This window comes from Artemia sp. Qi Xiang Cuo, chromosome 5 (genome assembly GCF_049724085.1).
Source record: "Artemia sp. Qi Xiang Cuo chromosome 5, ASM4972408v1, whole genome shotgun sequence".
In the NCBI taxonomy this organism is placed as follows: Eukaryota; Metazoa; Arthropoda; class Branchiopoda; order Anostraca; family Artemiidae; genus Artemia; species Artemia sp. Qi Xiang Cuo.
In genome coordinates this window covers 41,983,252-41,999,755 of record NC_142798.1, presented here as the reverse complement: position 1 = coordinate 41,999,755, position 16,504 = coordinate 41,983,252, and the positions used below count along the sequence as shown (strand labels likewise).

The window sequence follows — 16,504 nt, the reverse complement described above, 5'->3', positions numbered from 1 at the left end:
TACAATAAGACGGGATTTCAGTATTCAATTTGGGGATGGAAAATACAACTAACCTGATTATTTATTCACAGGCAATACCTCTTAGAGTTTAGGTCAACTAAAAACTAGTCTAAGTTATAAGATGAACGGAGATGCAACTACACCTGACCGGCTACCACCCATGTATAATCGTTGCTGATCCGTTTTGGCACGAAATGGTTACATCCCATTATCTGATCTGTACTGTCACTACCAGAATCAGTTAGTTTCATGGCGACGTTGTTGTCCTGATGGATTTCCAGTGTTTATTGGAGCTTAAAAGGACAGAAATATGGGCTCCATTGGATCGTTCCACGGAATTAAACATATAAACTTAAGCCAAACATGTTATCTTCCAGACATCCTTTACAAAAAAATTCTTCTACCAATTAGGACTACAATTCAGATCTTGTCGATATCTACTAATCTTTACCATACACAAAGAAAAAAAAATATACCGGAAACGTTTTTAGTTCACCCATTTCGTCAAATCTTCCGTATGTTCATCAAGAACCACAAAGATTAAAACCAGAGCCAGACATGAGTCATTTGAAGAATATCAAGCTCCCAGGAAGGAAAATAGAAGTTATTTCGAGAAATTATCCATTTATGGAAGTATAATAACATAGCTTAACATGGCCACTCACTAACCCCCAACATCCGCTTCACCTTGGTTAATTGTGCTTGGCAAGAATCAAAAGGCTGATTTAACTCAACCCTTTGAAGCCGAAAGAAGTCATTTGGACTCGAAGGTGCTAGTAGTTTTTTTTCCAAGAACCAAACATCAGTCAACCAAGAGAAACAGTGTTCCAATTCTTCTTTATTTTGGCAAGCCTTTTCAATCTAAGAATTCGTCAAGTACTGGTTTATGAATGGCTTTCAAATATAACTCAAAACATTAGAAAATGAACACATAAGCTTTTTTGTCGAACATTTCCTACAGAATTAAATATCCCTATGTCGAATCGCACCTCCAGGAGCAACTTTCGCAAATAGCCCCCAATTAAATTTATGAAAACATTTCATTTTGGAATTTTCATTTTCCGAGATTCGGGGAGACCTATTTCCTTTCGGAGAAATTCCCGACAGAACGACATTGAAAGCGCCGAAAATACGCTGAGATTTACTGTCACTTTAATGACCTCCAAGGATACTCTTACAAGCCAACTCAATTAAAAAATTGAAAACCTAAAGATTAGTTTGTTAAAACTTAAAGAAGTTTTTAATGAGACTTACTGATTTCTTTTTGGGTTGCTCTAATTGAGATTTTAAGTAATCAATCAGCTTAACGTGTTGACTCATTATTGCTTCGTCCCTTGCTTCTCTTTCCTTATTATACTGAATTTGATTTTGCATATCTGACTCAAACTCATTGCACCTGTAATTAAAACAAATTAGCCATTATGTTTGTATAAATATCATATACAAATAGCATTCAGTTTTAGATTAACTATATTGTGAAAGGGGAGTTTTTTTTTTTTAGAAACAGCTTGTATACAGTGTAGTTCGTCAAAAATAAGCTTCATATCCTGCAATACAAACTGAAGAAATAACAGCAGAAGCGACAAAACCCAAGTGAATCATATGTTTAGCTGCACGCAGAAGAGGATTTAGGTAGACTCCCACCCCTCAAATCCTAAATTTCTTTAATCTATGGGCACTTCTTATCATGGGCGTAGGGAGGGGGGGCAGCTGCCCCCCCCCCCCCCGCCTAGACAATATGCTGCCTAATACTGTCTACGCCTATGCTTCTTATCAAAACTATCAAACAAAATCAGCTGTTTTGTTATTCCCTAACTATAATAATTGCTTAAAAAACAAGCTGTTAGGAAACATGAAATTTTTATATAAATAAAATGCAACGATACTGTAGAAGACTGTATTGTACGTGCAACTGATGAAGAAATAAAACGTTTTTATAAACGAAAAACTTGAATTACCCGAGATTCTATCGCTAGATTAAAAACAAAAATGTTGAAGAAGTAACAACGTTGTACAGGGAAATGAATTTGACTTTCTGCTATAAAATCAATTAAAAAAAAAACATTTTCTTTAAAAAGAAGATATTTGAAGAAAAGTAAAGAGTCATATTAAAACCTAAGACAAGCAGATAATAGTCGTATGATAATTTAAATTTAAAACGAACGGAAATCACTATCAATAAATAAATGAAAATGAAAACAACCAAAAATTAAAACGAAGAATCAAGTAAAATTTAAAACATATAGGAATTGCCACTAACAGCAGTAAAGATACCCCACCCTAAACCTTCAAAACACCAGAGTATCCTCTGCGCTTTACTGAAAACAATATACGTTGTAGGCATTCCCTCGGTTATCATTATGAAACTGAATATTTAAATTGAAATAATAAAATTATAAAATTGAAAAATCAAAACTACTGAGACTCCTGGGAATTACCATCATTATATATTAAACGATCGGCCTAATTTCCTTATTTCTTTCCAGTAGTATTTGATTAGTATGATAAAAAAAATTTTCGGCGATGTTTTGACAAATAAAAACCACACTGTTCAAAATACATATCGTTTTCAATGAGGTACAAATGACATTCAAGCCGTTTACAGCGTTTGAGAGGAAGGAAGGGGAGTAGTAGCACCTCTTATTAACAAACATTGATTAGCCCTTGGATACTATTTTCTTGTTGTGTTTTTACTGATACTGTGACCAACAAAAAACACACTACTCGAAATAAAATCATTTCCATTGAAGCACAAAACACCTCTTGCCTTTAGAAAGTCTGTGGGGCAGTAACCCTACTTTTGTAACAGGTAATTCATGCCTGTGTAAGGTTTAATTGTTATATGAATTTACTTCTGTTTTCAAAGGTTTTAATGTTGCTTTTCTTTGGACAATTCTTTATTTGGAAAGTTTTTTTTTTCAATTAATACTGAATAAGAGTAATTATAGCATGTTCACGGTTAAGCTCAGGCCCAAACCCCAATTGGTAACTTTAAAAGAATTGATAGAAGAAATCATCAAAACTTACGGAAATCAGCTAATAATTAGACGGATTTCGAGAATAACCACCCTTACTGATTCGAATTTAATGAAAACATTCTGAATATAAACTTGACTTGAATCGTTCCCTTCATAGTCTTCTACCCCCCCCCCCCCCATCCCTGCGTCTCAGAACATTAAGCTTTCTTTTATGTGAAATTTTCTGGGTGCGACTATGAAGTAAGAACGTAAATGAGTATACACAAAGCTTTGTGGGTAGAGATTTCAAACTCTTTATTTTGAAAAGAAATGCCTTTATGATGTAGAATTATCCACGAAAGCGTCAAAAGCAGAAATTCTGTAACTAAAGTAAAATAGTAATAAAAAAAACTTCCAAATAAAATTGTATGCATATCAAATCTATCAATCCGTATGTCCCTAGGTAGCCCCACTTCAGGGGCCGAAGGAGGCAACTTCAAAATGTGAAATGGCACGCCCTACGTAATTTTGTATATTTGGAATAACATTGCACAAAAGGTAAATTTAGTTTGAAAAGAATTTTGGAAATTGCTTTGATTTGTCTCTTAATTTCAACTCTAATATAATTCAGCAAAAAAAATTATAATTGTTTCACCTGAAAACGCCGGACGTATTTTAGCCCTGAAACTTACTGCTACTTGCATATAAATGAAGAAAAGAGGAGCTCTGGGCATGCACCTCACACATCAAAATCTTGTTTTCTTTTAAATTCGACCCCCCCCCCCCCCCCCCACTAAAAATATATCCTCACTTAAAAAGAATGGACTGCTATATAAGCGTGACAAGTTCAATCAATAGGGCTAGGGTACACAACTGTACATAGAGGGGGAGGGGTAAGACTGGGAAAATTATCCCCTTCAAGGACTGATCATAAGAATCTCAAGGTGAAACTTGAAATAAATATATAAAAAATATCATGTTTTTACCCCAGTCTCATTCTCTGGGCTGAGGTCTTTGAGACTCTATTCTAGGGTGTATTAGATACTTCTTCGTCTAGAAAGTTATTCCAGCAGTGGCAACAAACAAAGGGTTTTAATCTTATCGTCTTCAAATTTTTGTTTTAATTACAAACACTATAAACACTTTAAAAAGTGCGCAAAAGAAAAGCCATATTTAGTTCATTTGAAACTTACTTTTCTTTGTATTCTTCCCCCTTTCTGATAGCTAGCTCCAAGGACTTCTTAAATTCTGAATTCTGCTCTTGAAGGGCGTTCAATTTGGTGTATACCTTAGACAACTCTTCCTTAATCCTGACAGTATCTTTCAGGTTGGCGTCAATATCTTGGTTTAAGTCCTCAATATCGTTTGATCTCTCAAGCACGGTCATCTTCAACTGGTCATTCTGTATAGAGAATATTGTATTGTTTTATGCATAATACTTGGCAAAGATAATCAATATTAAAGAGCATGTCGTTGAACCGAAAGGATCCCGTTTTTTCGAACATAACAGAGCTATTAAATTATTTCTCAAAATAAATATATCTAATAAAGAAAGACATATAAGGACTCCTAATAGTCCTGAAGAAAATCTACTTCTGTATGCCCCGCAGAGATGTTATATTTAAAAACAGACGAGAGAGATTAGCTATGATCAGAAGAAGTGCTGGAGTACCTCTAAAATGCAGCCGCATTACCAAGTATTTTTTTTTTAAACAATCTTTATATTCATTCTGGGATAAACCTTTTTAGCAAAAGCTTAAGTTAATTTTTATCTCCTATAAGATAAAGGAAATATGAAATGTGGTCTTAGTTTTTAGCACGATGTTAATAAACCATAAAAAAAACTACAAAAAGAAATTATCTGAGGATAGGAAGAGCCATTATTTCTCATTTATCCGCCCCTATTTATTATCAGAAGCATTGTCAGGTTTTCTGTTTTCATGAGTACTAGAACTTGTATTTTTACTTGAATTAATAATAAAACTAGTTTCCACGGGGAATTTTCTACAATAGGCTACCAATCCTTGTTTATGTTGCGAGATAGCTAAGACAGTCATTCCCTATGTTAAGGGAATATAATTTTTCGACAGAAGTCCACAACATTTTGTGGACTTTTAGCGATATACTGAAGTTTTTGAGGTTCAAGTACTTAATATGGCTTGAAAACATCGTATCAAGAAGTCAAGTAAACCCCTAAGTAGTAGTGTGCAGATGACACTGCTGCTTTTATATTACCTTAATATGATCTTTGCTAATAACAATAAAATTAAACCAAATTTAAATAATTAAACACCGCATGGCCAAACAGCCAAAAATGAACAGTTCACCCACAGAATAGGAATGACGTGCATGTGAAAAAATAGCTTCGAATCAACCAATAGCAGAGTCGTTTTCCATTTAAATTAAAAATAAAACTTTAAGAGTACGTCAATAAATACAAAAAAAAACTTTCAGACATTCTTGAAAGGAAGTAGTCATTTGTGTTGAATCATCATATTAAAACTGTTTGCTTCCGATCTGGGTATATGTAATTTTGTTAAGCAAAGAGTTATTGCCGACCGCTCTTCGAATAATCTGGGTTCCACCCAAGCACGCACATTATATTTATTTTGGGGGGAGGGGGAAGGAATTCGAAGAAAAAATTGTTCAATTTTAACTTAAAAACAAGTAATGAAGTTTATTAAAAGTTGGGATCCGTTTTCCTTTAAGGCAGGGGGCACTCTTTGATCCTGCAAAAGCCTATTGCTCCCTGGCCCAGGTTTGTTCAATATCTAAAAGGGGAAATGGAAAAATAAAATCATACTTCAGAACTGAGTCGTCCAACGGTTTGCCTCAACTCTTCGTTGCTTGTTTTTAAAGACATAATCTCGGCCTCGGAGTCCTTTTCCATTGAAATTAGATTATTTTCGAGCTCTTTAATCTTCTTTTCATGAAATATCCTCAGAGACTTCTCTTCGTTGATAGAAACACGAGCTTTTCGTAATTCCTCTTTCAATTTATTCGTATCTTCTGTATGTTGAGAACTAAAGGAGAAAAAAATATTGTAAATGGATTTGAAAATCTGGACAGATTGGAACACAACAAGAAAATTACACAGAAAGGTTGTATTATTGGGAAGTTTTGAAAAACAACATGTTACCATGCTGAAATAAACATTGCGGGAGAGATATGTGATCTAATAGTAACCCTTGTCAGCCTACTTAAACAAAATTAAAACAATGTGTTTGAACAATAAGAGCAGAAGAAAAATGTAACCTCATAACTTGGTCGAAAGAAGTTCAACCACGACCCGTTGTAAATCCCATCCTTTAGTTAGGATTATTGGTCCATTACGCCTCGAAATAAAAAAAAGTACAGACAGATTATAAATATAAAAAAAAGAGAAAAAAGAAAAATCTAACCTCGACAGAACCAAATAAAATCCACTAATCCAGAAGTAACTAGTATTGATTACATCAGCTTTAAATCTAGCAAGTAGTCTTTCAATAGCTGGGAGAGGGTCCGTAATACGATATTTCTTTGATACGACGCTGTTCCTGTCCCACGGGGGGGGGGAACAAAATGAATTTGCCACATCTGTAAAACAAGCTTCATATGGCTTTCTTTTCCAAAGTCGTCCCCAAAAGGATACCAGAGCATGCAGATGAGGGTTGCAATAGCATTGCATACCCAAGTATGCAAGAAACGGTTAAAACCATTATTATTGGCAATAAGTGATTCGTGTGACGCCTGATGACGGGAGCAGAAGAGGTGAATCAAAGTTAACTGTCTGCTCTTTAAAGTGGACACAATACGAATAAGTATATGAGTGGATCACAAAATTGACCGTTCAACCTTGATATTACAGCCAAGTTACCACCTCCTGATAAAAATCTACAAATTTTATATAAACAAGTTAGATACAAATCTTTCTATTTCTCATGGTATTGATTTTGAAGTCTCGGTGCCTAAAATAAGCTCTGCAGTTTTACATCTTAAGAAAGAGCATTCCAGCAGTTTCGATGGTTTTTGGGGCATGCACCTAAGTATGGACGTAGTAGTGTGTTAATGCACCTAGACATTATACATTGGATAATTTTTGACTCGGGTCTTGTTCCTGACTTCTACACAGGTATCATGTCCAAGTAAACTGATTACTGTCTTTTGTCCTAGTAAACTGATGGACCTAATAGTTGTTAACTAAGTAAGTGTTTGTTGTTCTTTCTTGGATTCGCAGTTCGGATGTGACAAAGGTACGAGCAGGAAATGTATCCACAGCCCTATCCCAAATCTTTTACCTCAATCGAGGGAGCTTTGGGAGACCGACCCTAATTTTCGGTAGTCGTGAGTTGCGTCAAGCATTTGACTGCGGTATACAGTCGCATTAAGAGAGTAATAAATAATTATTTTTCGTTTGGTGATCAAGAGATTCTTTCTTCAAATCGCTGACTTACCTTAGACTCTACCAGCCATACTATGAAGTCAACCAAAGATGGTCTAATCACAAATTTTACTGAGAAGGCACGTAAGGCATATGGTGCCTTAATACCTTGCACAAAATGTTCTAACCGTAGTTATTGCTCGCGCTGGTTTATACGCAGCACATTATTGCTTGTGCATTGTTGCTTGTGTTGCGCCCAATGTGCCAGCACTTTCACCATATTTTGATTATTTTTTATTCACCTTTTTGGACACGTAATACCAGATTCTCAGATAAATAAGATTTATCAGACCCTTTTGCGGTTGCTGCGAAACAAGTGCACCGATTTACATCTTCGCTCTACCAAATAAAAAGCAGTTTTTTAATATTTAAAAAAAAAACGACATGCTAAAAAAAATGTTACAGCACGTAAGATATCTTAAATCATCGCAGGTAAATCAAAGGATACAAGTACATACTCTTCTAAATAATCATAAAACAAATTCAAACGAAATATTACCTCCTATGTATTAATTCCTTTATTTCTTCTTTAAGAGAGCTAATTGTTTTATATTGATCTTCATTTTCGGCATCTAATTCTTGTGCCGCAATCTTAAGATTTTCTCTGTGCTAGAAAAAATTAATAAGATATTACCCAGCTGGTTTGTGTTTTATCACCGGTTTTCAGAACTGTGAGTCACACACCCCACTAAGGGGAGTAAGACATGTAGATAAGGGATTTTTTCTCCTCTTACAAGACCTTCTTATATTGAGTTTGAGTTCGTTCTCTTTACGTTACGTTACGTTAACGATCTCTTTACGCTAAGTTACGTTAAATAGTTATAATTATGCCTAACAATGGGATGTCTTTCATAGGTGAATAGAATACAATCCTTTCTTTAAAGATAGTGACAGGATTTTCTACAGTACTGACAGATCTGACAAGACTGACAGATCCGGAATATACCTCCATCCAGGAGGGAAGAGTAAATGGTTTGAAGCCGAAAAAAGACTTAGTGCTTTTTTTATATTTCAAACCCTCCCCTGATATTTTATAGGCAGTAAATCTCTTAAGTGGATAATTACTGTTAAAAATTGTATCCGAGTTGATTTTCGATCATATGACAGAAAGAAAGCACAATCTTTATCGATAATTTATACTAATTGAGAGACCCGAATTGATTTGAGTTATGCCACTGGGGTAGGAGCTACCTAACCTCATTAGAACAATACGGATACAGCCCTTCCATTTGAAATCAATGCTTTTATCCAATTAGACTCGGCTTCATCATCAAGTACCTTACAGTGGCATACCAAGGGCATTTATTCACAGCATGATACAGTGGCGGACCCAGAAGGGGGGGACAAGGCCCCCCCTTGTCCCCCCCCCCTTGTCCCCCTAACGCAATTTGTCCCCCTAACGCAATTTTTCTTTAATTAAACTTGCTCCTAACGCAAGTTTATCAGATCAACCTATTTGGCGCCCCCCCCCCCCTAAGAAAAATCCTGGATCCTGGCATGATACAGTAAAAATAAGACAAAATAAAAAATCAGATTGCATTTTACAGCATTATTCAATAGGATGATGTCATTCCTCTCCAGGGACTACTTTAAGAGTAATTTAAATGTAAGTGATAACTGGGAAACCCCCTTTCGATCTGTTAATAGTGAAAGGACGAGGCCAAAATTGTTTCTGATGCCAATGCTGATTCTACATCTACACGGTTATCGTGGTATGATTCCCGATTCCGATCTTAGCCAAATTTAGTGTCCTTTATTATCACAATACATGTTTATCTACACTTAATGGCTAGAATATAGAATTTGTTTCATTTGATCTGCTTATTTTTCTTATTTCTACATTAAGAAAAGAAATTTGTTATGAGAAAAGAACCTAGTTACCTTCACTTTACATTTTGTTCATCAAATTTGGGTACAGTTTCGTGTTCCCTATTTTTATCCATTTTAATAATAATTACATGCTTATTTTAAAATATCATCAATTTTCTTTAAAAGTAGTTTGAGACTGAAATACAAAAACCATCAAAATAACGAAGCACCAGCAACTAGACATAAAAAACTAAGGTAGTAAAAAAACACGAAAAACCTTTAGGGAAATATATTCAACAAACAACCTTATCAACACTGCCCGGGATTCAACTCTAAAGTAAGATAGAACTCGAAGTGGCAAAATTTTAAGCCTCTGAGGTTAACCTTATAGGGTACTAGAATGTCATTGTAAGAGGGAACATATTTTTAAAAGAATTAAAAAATAAGGGCTTAAGCAGATGAATTCGTTCTATTCGTAAGTATTAGTAATTCTAAAACTTGAACTTTGCAGGATCAAAATCTTACATACCAAATAATAGATTAGCCTTAGATCCTGGCAGAAATTATGATAAATAATTTCTTAGACCACACTGCCTTTCTATTTACAATTAAAACGGATTGAAAATTATAGAAAAACGGGTGCAGTATTTTAATAATACATTGGAAAAATAAAAAAAAATCGTTTTTAACTGGTAAATTATAAAGGTTCAAATTTTTCGGCTTCGAGTCAGTAATATCCAAATTAGACTGCGCAGCCACCAGAAGTATTACATTAAACCTGTTTTCCTGTAAATTTTTTATTTCATTATAACAGAAATTATGAATTTAGCGTCCCACTCTAAATGACGCAGACAACTCTTCAATTCTAAATTAGGACAATTTAGACTGCATCCACCTCATTCATAATTCACAATACTCTGCTCCTACAAAAAAAAAAAGCTTGTCTGGAAACCCTTGAAACGAAGGAGGGTTTTGTTGTGCCTCCCGTTTTACAAAAAATGCAATAACAAACCCTCGGACGGTAAGTATTTTCCCCAAACATTACTTCCCATTCAGAGTACGGCCGCCTCGAGCGGTTTCTGAGCCCATCCCTATTTTGTCCCCCATTCGTTGCGTTACTTCCAGATACGAAAGAACTTTTGTCCCCTTCATTACAGAAAAAATGAATAAAATGTCCCGCTAGTTTCTCTCTTTTCTTTAGCTGATAGGGTCGACCAGGTTCTTGCACTCATTTGCTTGTCCCTTTTCTCTTTTTTTTTTGTTTCAGTTCCCCCTGTAATTCTTAAATATTTTATATTTCGTTCTCTTTTTTTGGTGCTTATTTATTTATTTTTGTCCCCTCCCCCCTCTTTATTGACCAGTTTTTAATCTTTTCAAACTCTTTTATTGACTTCGTGTAGTTGAATTATTGACATTTTTTTAGCGTCCCTTTTAATTTTTATGTATTTATGTCTCGTTCTCGTTTGTATTTATTCGCTTGATTTGCCCCTCCCCCCCCCCCTTTTTTATGTCCCTTTTAATCCTTTTTCTGATTTGTATTTTTGTACGTTCGGTTGGGTAATGTTTTATCGTTTTAACTTTTTTTCTTTACTTTTTACAGTATAATTATTGACTTTTAAATGGTTGTTCATTACGATTTTTCTTTTTTGTTGTTGTTTTTTGAATTTTTGCCAGTTTTAGTGCAACCATATGATTTTTAAACTCAAAAGACCGAATTCGGCCCTTTCTGTGCTTGTGGTAGATTTTTAAAAATAAATATCTTATCTTATAAGTAACTATAAATATGGTCTACAAAATAAATTATCTCCAGTCTGACAATACAACGAGATATAAATGGAAAGAAAAGTTGACCAAAGAATCATTTTGAAAACAGAAAAAAACTTCGATTTTGATTTTAGGAAAATCTTAATTTTTCGATTCCTAATTACGATTGAATTCCCTATAAACCATTTTTAACCATATAGTTAGTATTCAAAACCCACACACACCGAATAATAAAATGAAAGTGTTGTACTTTGTTCAGTTTAACATTCAAAGTATTTCACATCTGAGTACTAGGTATGAAGCTCTGATACTAATTATGAAGCTAAGATATTGACTTAACAAGGTTATACGCCGTCTTGTTAATTATAGTAGCAATATATACAACTAAAAAAAAGAGTAATACCTTTTTTATGGTTTCAATTTCCTTCGTCAACCTTAGTATTTCTTCTTGAGCAGCTCGTTTATCGTTGACTGCTGTTTTGATTTTATCATTGGCTGACGCAACTTCTTCATTGAGTGTTGATTTTTGTCTATTTGCTACCCTAAGTTCGTCTTTCACCTTCGTCAGCTCATTTTTTAGATCTTTCATTGCTTCCACCTTCTTTTGTTCTGCTTCCAACAAAGCTTGCAACCTCTCATTTTCTTTACTTTTACTTTCTTCGATTACTTTAGTTGTTATGTCTTTCTCCTTAATGGTGCCCTCAAGTCTTTGTACATTTGATTGCAATTCAGCAATTTTCGTGGCCAGACTATTTATTTCTCTATTCTTTTCTGCTACCTCCTGTGCTGCACGTCTTTTCTCTTCACGTAGGAAATGATGGGTTTCCTTGGACGTTTCAAGCCTTTTGTCGCGGGACATTATGTCAAACTTTGCAGCAGATAGTTCAGATGACAATCTCTCAACATCCTTTCTCAACTTTAATAATTCAGCATTTCCTTTTTTCTCAGCTTCATTTTTCTGCTCTTTCCGGCTTAGTATTTGTTCTGAAACATTAAAAAGTACAAGTAAATAGCATGTAAAAACTGGATATTACTTTGAAGGCTGAAAAAAAAAATGTTAATTAAAGTACTAGCTGCATAACCCGCAATGCATTTTTCATCTGAGATGCATTAATCTCCATTATAAAGGAAATTTCGTTCCGTGAATGAAGAGTCACGACCCGGTAAGGAACTGACAACTAAAAAGTATACAAAAACTGATGGCTTTTGAGGACAACTTTTGTGGCACCATATAATTGCCGAAAATATGCCACAGATATACCGTCGGGTCAAGCAAGGTAGGCAGTTGTTTCTTTGTCCAAATATGCGCTTTTGATCTAGTTACTTTTTCTAGTCGTCAAACGAAGTTTTTCGTCGGTTTCCCTCAACTCAATTTCATCTTGAAAAGTCGAACAAGCATAACAACCCTCTAACTCTGAACGCTAACATCTATCTTATTAGATGTCAACTACAAGCCTATAGCCAACTCAAGTTAGTAACAGCCAAGTAAGGAGCAATTCTCACCCTATAGAGTTGAAATCAAATTACACAATTTTGAAGAAAAAGAATTTTGAACGATTGGCCTAGAGGACCCCACCCCCCTCGCGAAAAAAAAAAGTTAAAAAGCACATTTTATTCTTATCGAGAAACATTTCTCAACAACCTTCCAAGCACGAAAAAAAGTAAACATAAAGTAGCACAATATTTTCAATTTATCTTTGGCGCATTTCATGGGATAGGGGGGTCTAATCCCTTACCATCCCATCAGGGGTGCTACATTACAAGTTATTCACGTGTATAAAACAGGCAAACAATATGAACAATTTAGGAAAATGAGCAAGATCCTTTAGGGAGATACAGGCAAGAATTCTTCCTTCCCTCCCTTAAGTAAGCACCAGAAAGGGATGGCGTAAGATAAATTAAAAACTGATTGTTATTAGAGCATGCCTATGGTTCACTACGCTATTTTTGCTCTGATATTACGACTGAAATCGCCCAAAAGAGATGTATGAGGGCTCAGTTTAATGAAATGTGTGAACCTGTTAGTTTAAAAATGGATTCCGCAACGCGGCAGCGTTACTTCCCATCGGCATATATTAAAAAAGAGACCCAAGCGCCCATCTATTTTGGATCATATGCTCCACTACTTTTCATGTCAAATAAGGAAGTCGAGTCAGTCAAGACAAACAAGTAAGACAAGCGTCGAATAAGAAAATAAAATGGAGACCAGTTGAATATTTTGTTTGGGAACCAAGCCTTATTAAGAGCACTAGAGCGGTGGCGTCGCTATATGGTTGTCGTACATGACATTCAAATGAGAGGAAAATGTATAGCTTAAGATTGAAATATCAGCCGAAAAATTGATTAGTATCCAGGTTGCAGCAGTAGCAGCAACATAATCGAGATCGAAAAAAGGTCCATTGTGGCCAAAGTTAAAAAACGAGTTTTTAAAGATGATCTCAATTGCGAAAGGTTTTTCATGCAGTATTATTTTGGAAATTGTATTTTTTATTCAGATTCAACTGAATAGTAACTGTAGCTACGAAAAGAAAATTTTGAGAACTTAAAGAAAAACCCAAACTAACCGTTCGTGAAACAACAGAAAGAAAACGGAAGTCAAACAATATTACCTCTTTTATGAGACCTGGGCGAGACACTTGATCCTATGGACACGGATTAAGTAGAAAATGATTTAACGCTACATAAAACAAAATCAGTCTCCGATAAAATTGAACCTGTTTCCAAAATATAAAATTAGCCAACAGTCCGAAAAGCGAGTCCGGTACTTATGTATTATACAGCCAACATTCAAGTTTACGATGTATAAAACTCGAGAACAAATTGGTTTTATCTGTCTGTATTAAGAAATAATTAGCTTACGCTCAGTGGAAAACAAAGTGGTGGTTGACAGAATACACTGAAATTATATAACTTGGGCTACATATTTGCACAAAAGGGGGGGGGATAGGTTAAGTTACCAACACCCTACCCCCTAATGTGCAAATATATAGCCCGAATTTGTTTCTAAAGTATTATATTTTCACCATGTTTTGGTATTTTTCATTATGATTAACCTAACTTCACTTCTTGAGTGTTAGCGATAAAATTCATAAGTACCCGAGTCCTTCAATTATAAAATAGTTTTTTAATAAAAAATTATATATTGCAACCAGAGAAGCGAATAGAATATGCTTCTGAACTTAAAAGTAAAAACAGTATCAGATTAGCTGTCAAAACGCTAGCACTTCAAATGAAATATTGCATGAATGAATAGCCCTTTTAAGTTCGGCTAGGTTACAGCAGTCGGCAAAGAGGGACTGGGAAGCATATATTTTGTCTATCTAGTTTCATCACCCTAAAAAATTTTCCACATAAGTTTAAACTTATAGACGAATTGTAGGCCCATGTCTACTTTTCAGCTTATATTTTGGTCAAGGCTTTACTCAAGTGAGTTTTACCCCGCTTTTGAACTTGGTTTAGTCTTTGTTCACTAATTTTCACAGTATTTTGTTACCCTAAGAATCAAAAAGAAAAACCATCACTTAGTGATGTTTTTTTTATAATTTAATACATTCTGATTGGAATTGGAAATGGAATTTTCTATTTCTTTTTTTTTTCAGTGCCTAGAAAAAAAATCTCACCATTTACACTTGTCTGGACCCTTCTTTACACTCATCAGGTTAATCGAAATAATAGTGACTTATCCATAATCAACTTCAAATGGCGATTCTTTTACAATTGACAGTTTTTTGTAATACGTTTTTAAATGATCAGTTAACATAAGTAGAGTCTGTTCTTTACTAGGTTGCCCCTAAGGTGAGAACCATTATAGTTCATTTTCATAAAAGATTCAAAAGCAAAACCTTGTATTTATGTAAGAATTTACCTGATTTTAACTGCATTTCCTTTTCTAAACAATTCACTTTTTCTTTCAATGTTTTGGATTCTTCACATGATCGTAAAAGCTGATCTGACAGGTCATCAATTTTTTCTTTTAGTTTCTCTTCAATGTCGGATGACTTCTGGGAAGACATAGAGGAGCTAAGATCATTCATGCTTCTTTGAAGTATTTCAACCTCAACTTTTAACTTATGACATTGCGAGCTACACGTCACATACTTTTCTGTCACCGACTCCTTTTGGGCTTCTAGATCTTTGACACGGATTTTGAGCTCCTTGTTTTCTTCACCGAGAATTTCTATGACTTGATGTTGAGCATCTTTGTCTGACAATTCACTATCCATGTCCTGGACAAGTGATTCCTTTTCCGCAATCACAAATTCTAGTTCTTCATTCAATTCTTCCATCTAAAATGTTAAATGGGAGAGTAATTGAACCATTCGGTCGACTTGACCTAGTTCATAAAATAAACAGTTTAGAACATCAGGGAAGTGATGTCACAATGGTAATTTTGGCAAAGAAAGGGGGTCTGATTCCTGAAAAAATGCGGCGTAAGGAGGGAATATTAGGATTCTCAATCATCTTAATTTTGCCCGTCCTCGTACACAAGCATGGCGTTTAGACCAAAAAAAAAGAGAATTATTTATCATAAAAAAAGGATAAATAAAGCCTAAACGATGCATAAAAACGAAATAAAACACACCAATAAATAGAACGAAAGAGACGACGGAAAATGTATGTTTTCAGATTCCCTTGAGACAAAGGGAAAAAACTATGATGAAGAAAATGACGAAGTGGCTTTGAACTGCTGAGCGATTTTAGAGACTCTAATGCCCCAGCTCCCCCCCCCAAAAAAAGGGGTTCTAAGGGAAATTTCCAAATAATTTTTCGAAATTTTTTCCGTGAATATAATTAGCCGGTCCATCCGAAATATCTATTTCTGAAGATTTTGACAAAATCAAAAATTAAATTTGTACTTTTTCCTAATGTTTACGAGATTTCATAAAGAATTAAACAATGCACTTTGGATTACTGTTTTTCGAGGTGTCTAGACAGTTGTGTTAGCACTGTTTTTGCGTCACTGATCTTACAGTCATTTCCAGAAGTATTATTGCAGTCTTTTTTTCTCCTTTTTTTATGTCATCTGAAAGTACAATTATTTTATCTAGTATTTCAACGAACTTTTCTTTTTTAATAGGAAAATATTTATGAATTGAAACTGTCGAAAAAAGTGGAAGGAGGATGACTAGATTTACCTTAAGGCGGAGTCTTGAGATTTGTCCCTAGGGCCCTGACTTCGTTCTAAACAGCTCTTTATGAAAGAACACACCCATAAAAAGTTAGAACCATGGAAACTCTCTCTTATCTCTCTTGCGCTCTTATCTCTCTCTCTCTTGTGCTCTTATCTCTCTCTCTCTTGTGCTCTTATCTCTCTCTTGCGCTCGTGCCTCTCCTTTATTTTCTTATCTCTCTTTTGCTCTATTGTCTTTATCTTGCTCTCTTGTCTCGTTTCTTGCTCTCTCGTCTCTTGCCCTCTCTTGCCTCTTCTTCTCTCCATTCTCAACATGTACTTTATTTCTCTCTCTCTTCTCCTTCTTCTCTCTGACTCCCTTTCCACTCTTATCCCTCTTCTGTCTGACTAACTATTCTCTATGGCTTATCCTCCCTCTTTTTT

General features: G+C 35.0%; 1 protein-coding gene across 3 annotated transcripts in view; it reads right to left on the bottom strand.

Annotated features, from left to right (window-relative positions):
* sti (citron rho-interacting kinase sticky) overlaps window positions 1–16,504 on the bottom strand; it is a 157,328-nt gene that overhangs the window by 48,914 nt on the left and 91,910 nt on the right. For all 3 annotated transcript variants that reach the window (XM_089089600.1, XM_089089601.1, XM_089089602.1), the window contains 6 exons: window positions 14,816–15,236; window positions 11,354–11,934; window positions 7,877–7,986; window positions 5,761–5,980; window positions 4,151–4,359; window positions 1,255–1,396 (listed from right to left, as the gene is read on the bottom strand). In XM_089089600.1, the coding sequence (XP_088945726.1) occupies window positions 1,255–1,396; window positions 4,151–4,359; window positions 5,761–5,980; window positions 7,877–7,986; window positions 11,354–11,934; window positions 14,816–15,236 (1,683 nt within the window). The remainder of the gene's footprint in view (window positions 1–1,254; window positions 1,397–4,150; window positions 4,360–5,760; window positions 5,981–7,876; window positions 7,987–11,353; window positions 11,935–14,815; window positions 15,237–16,504) is intronic.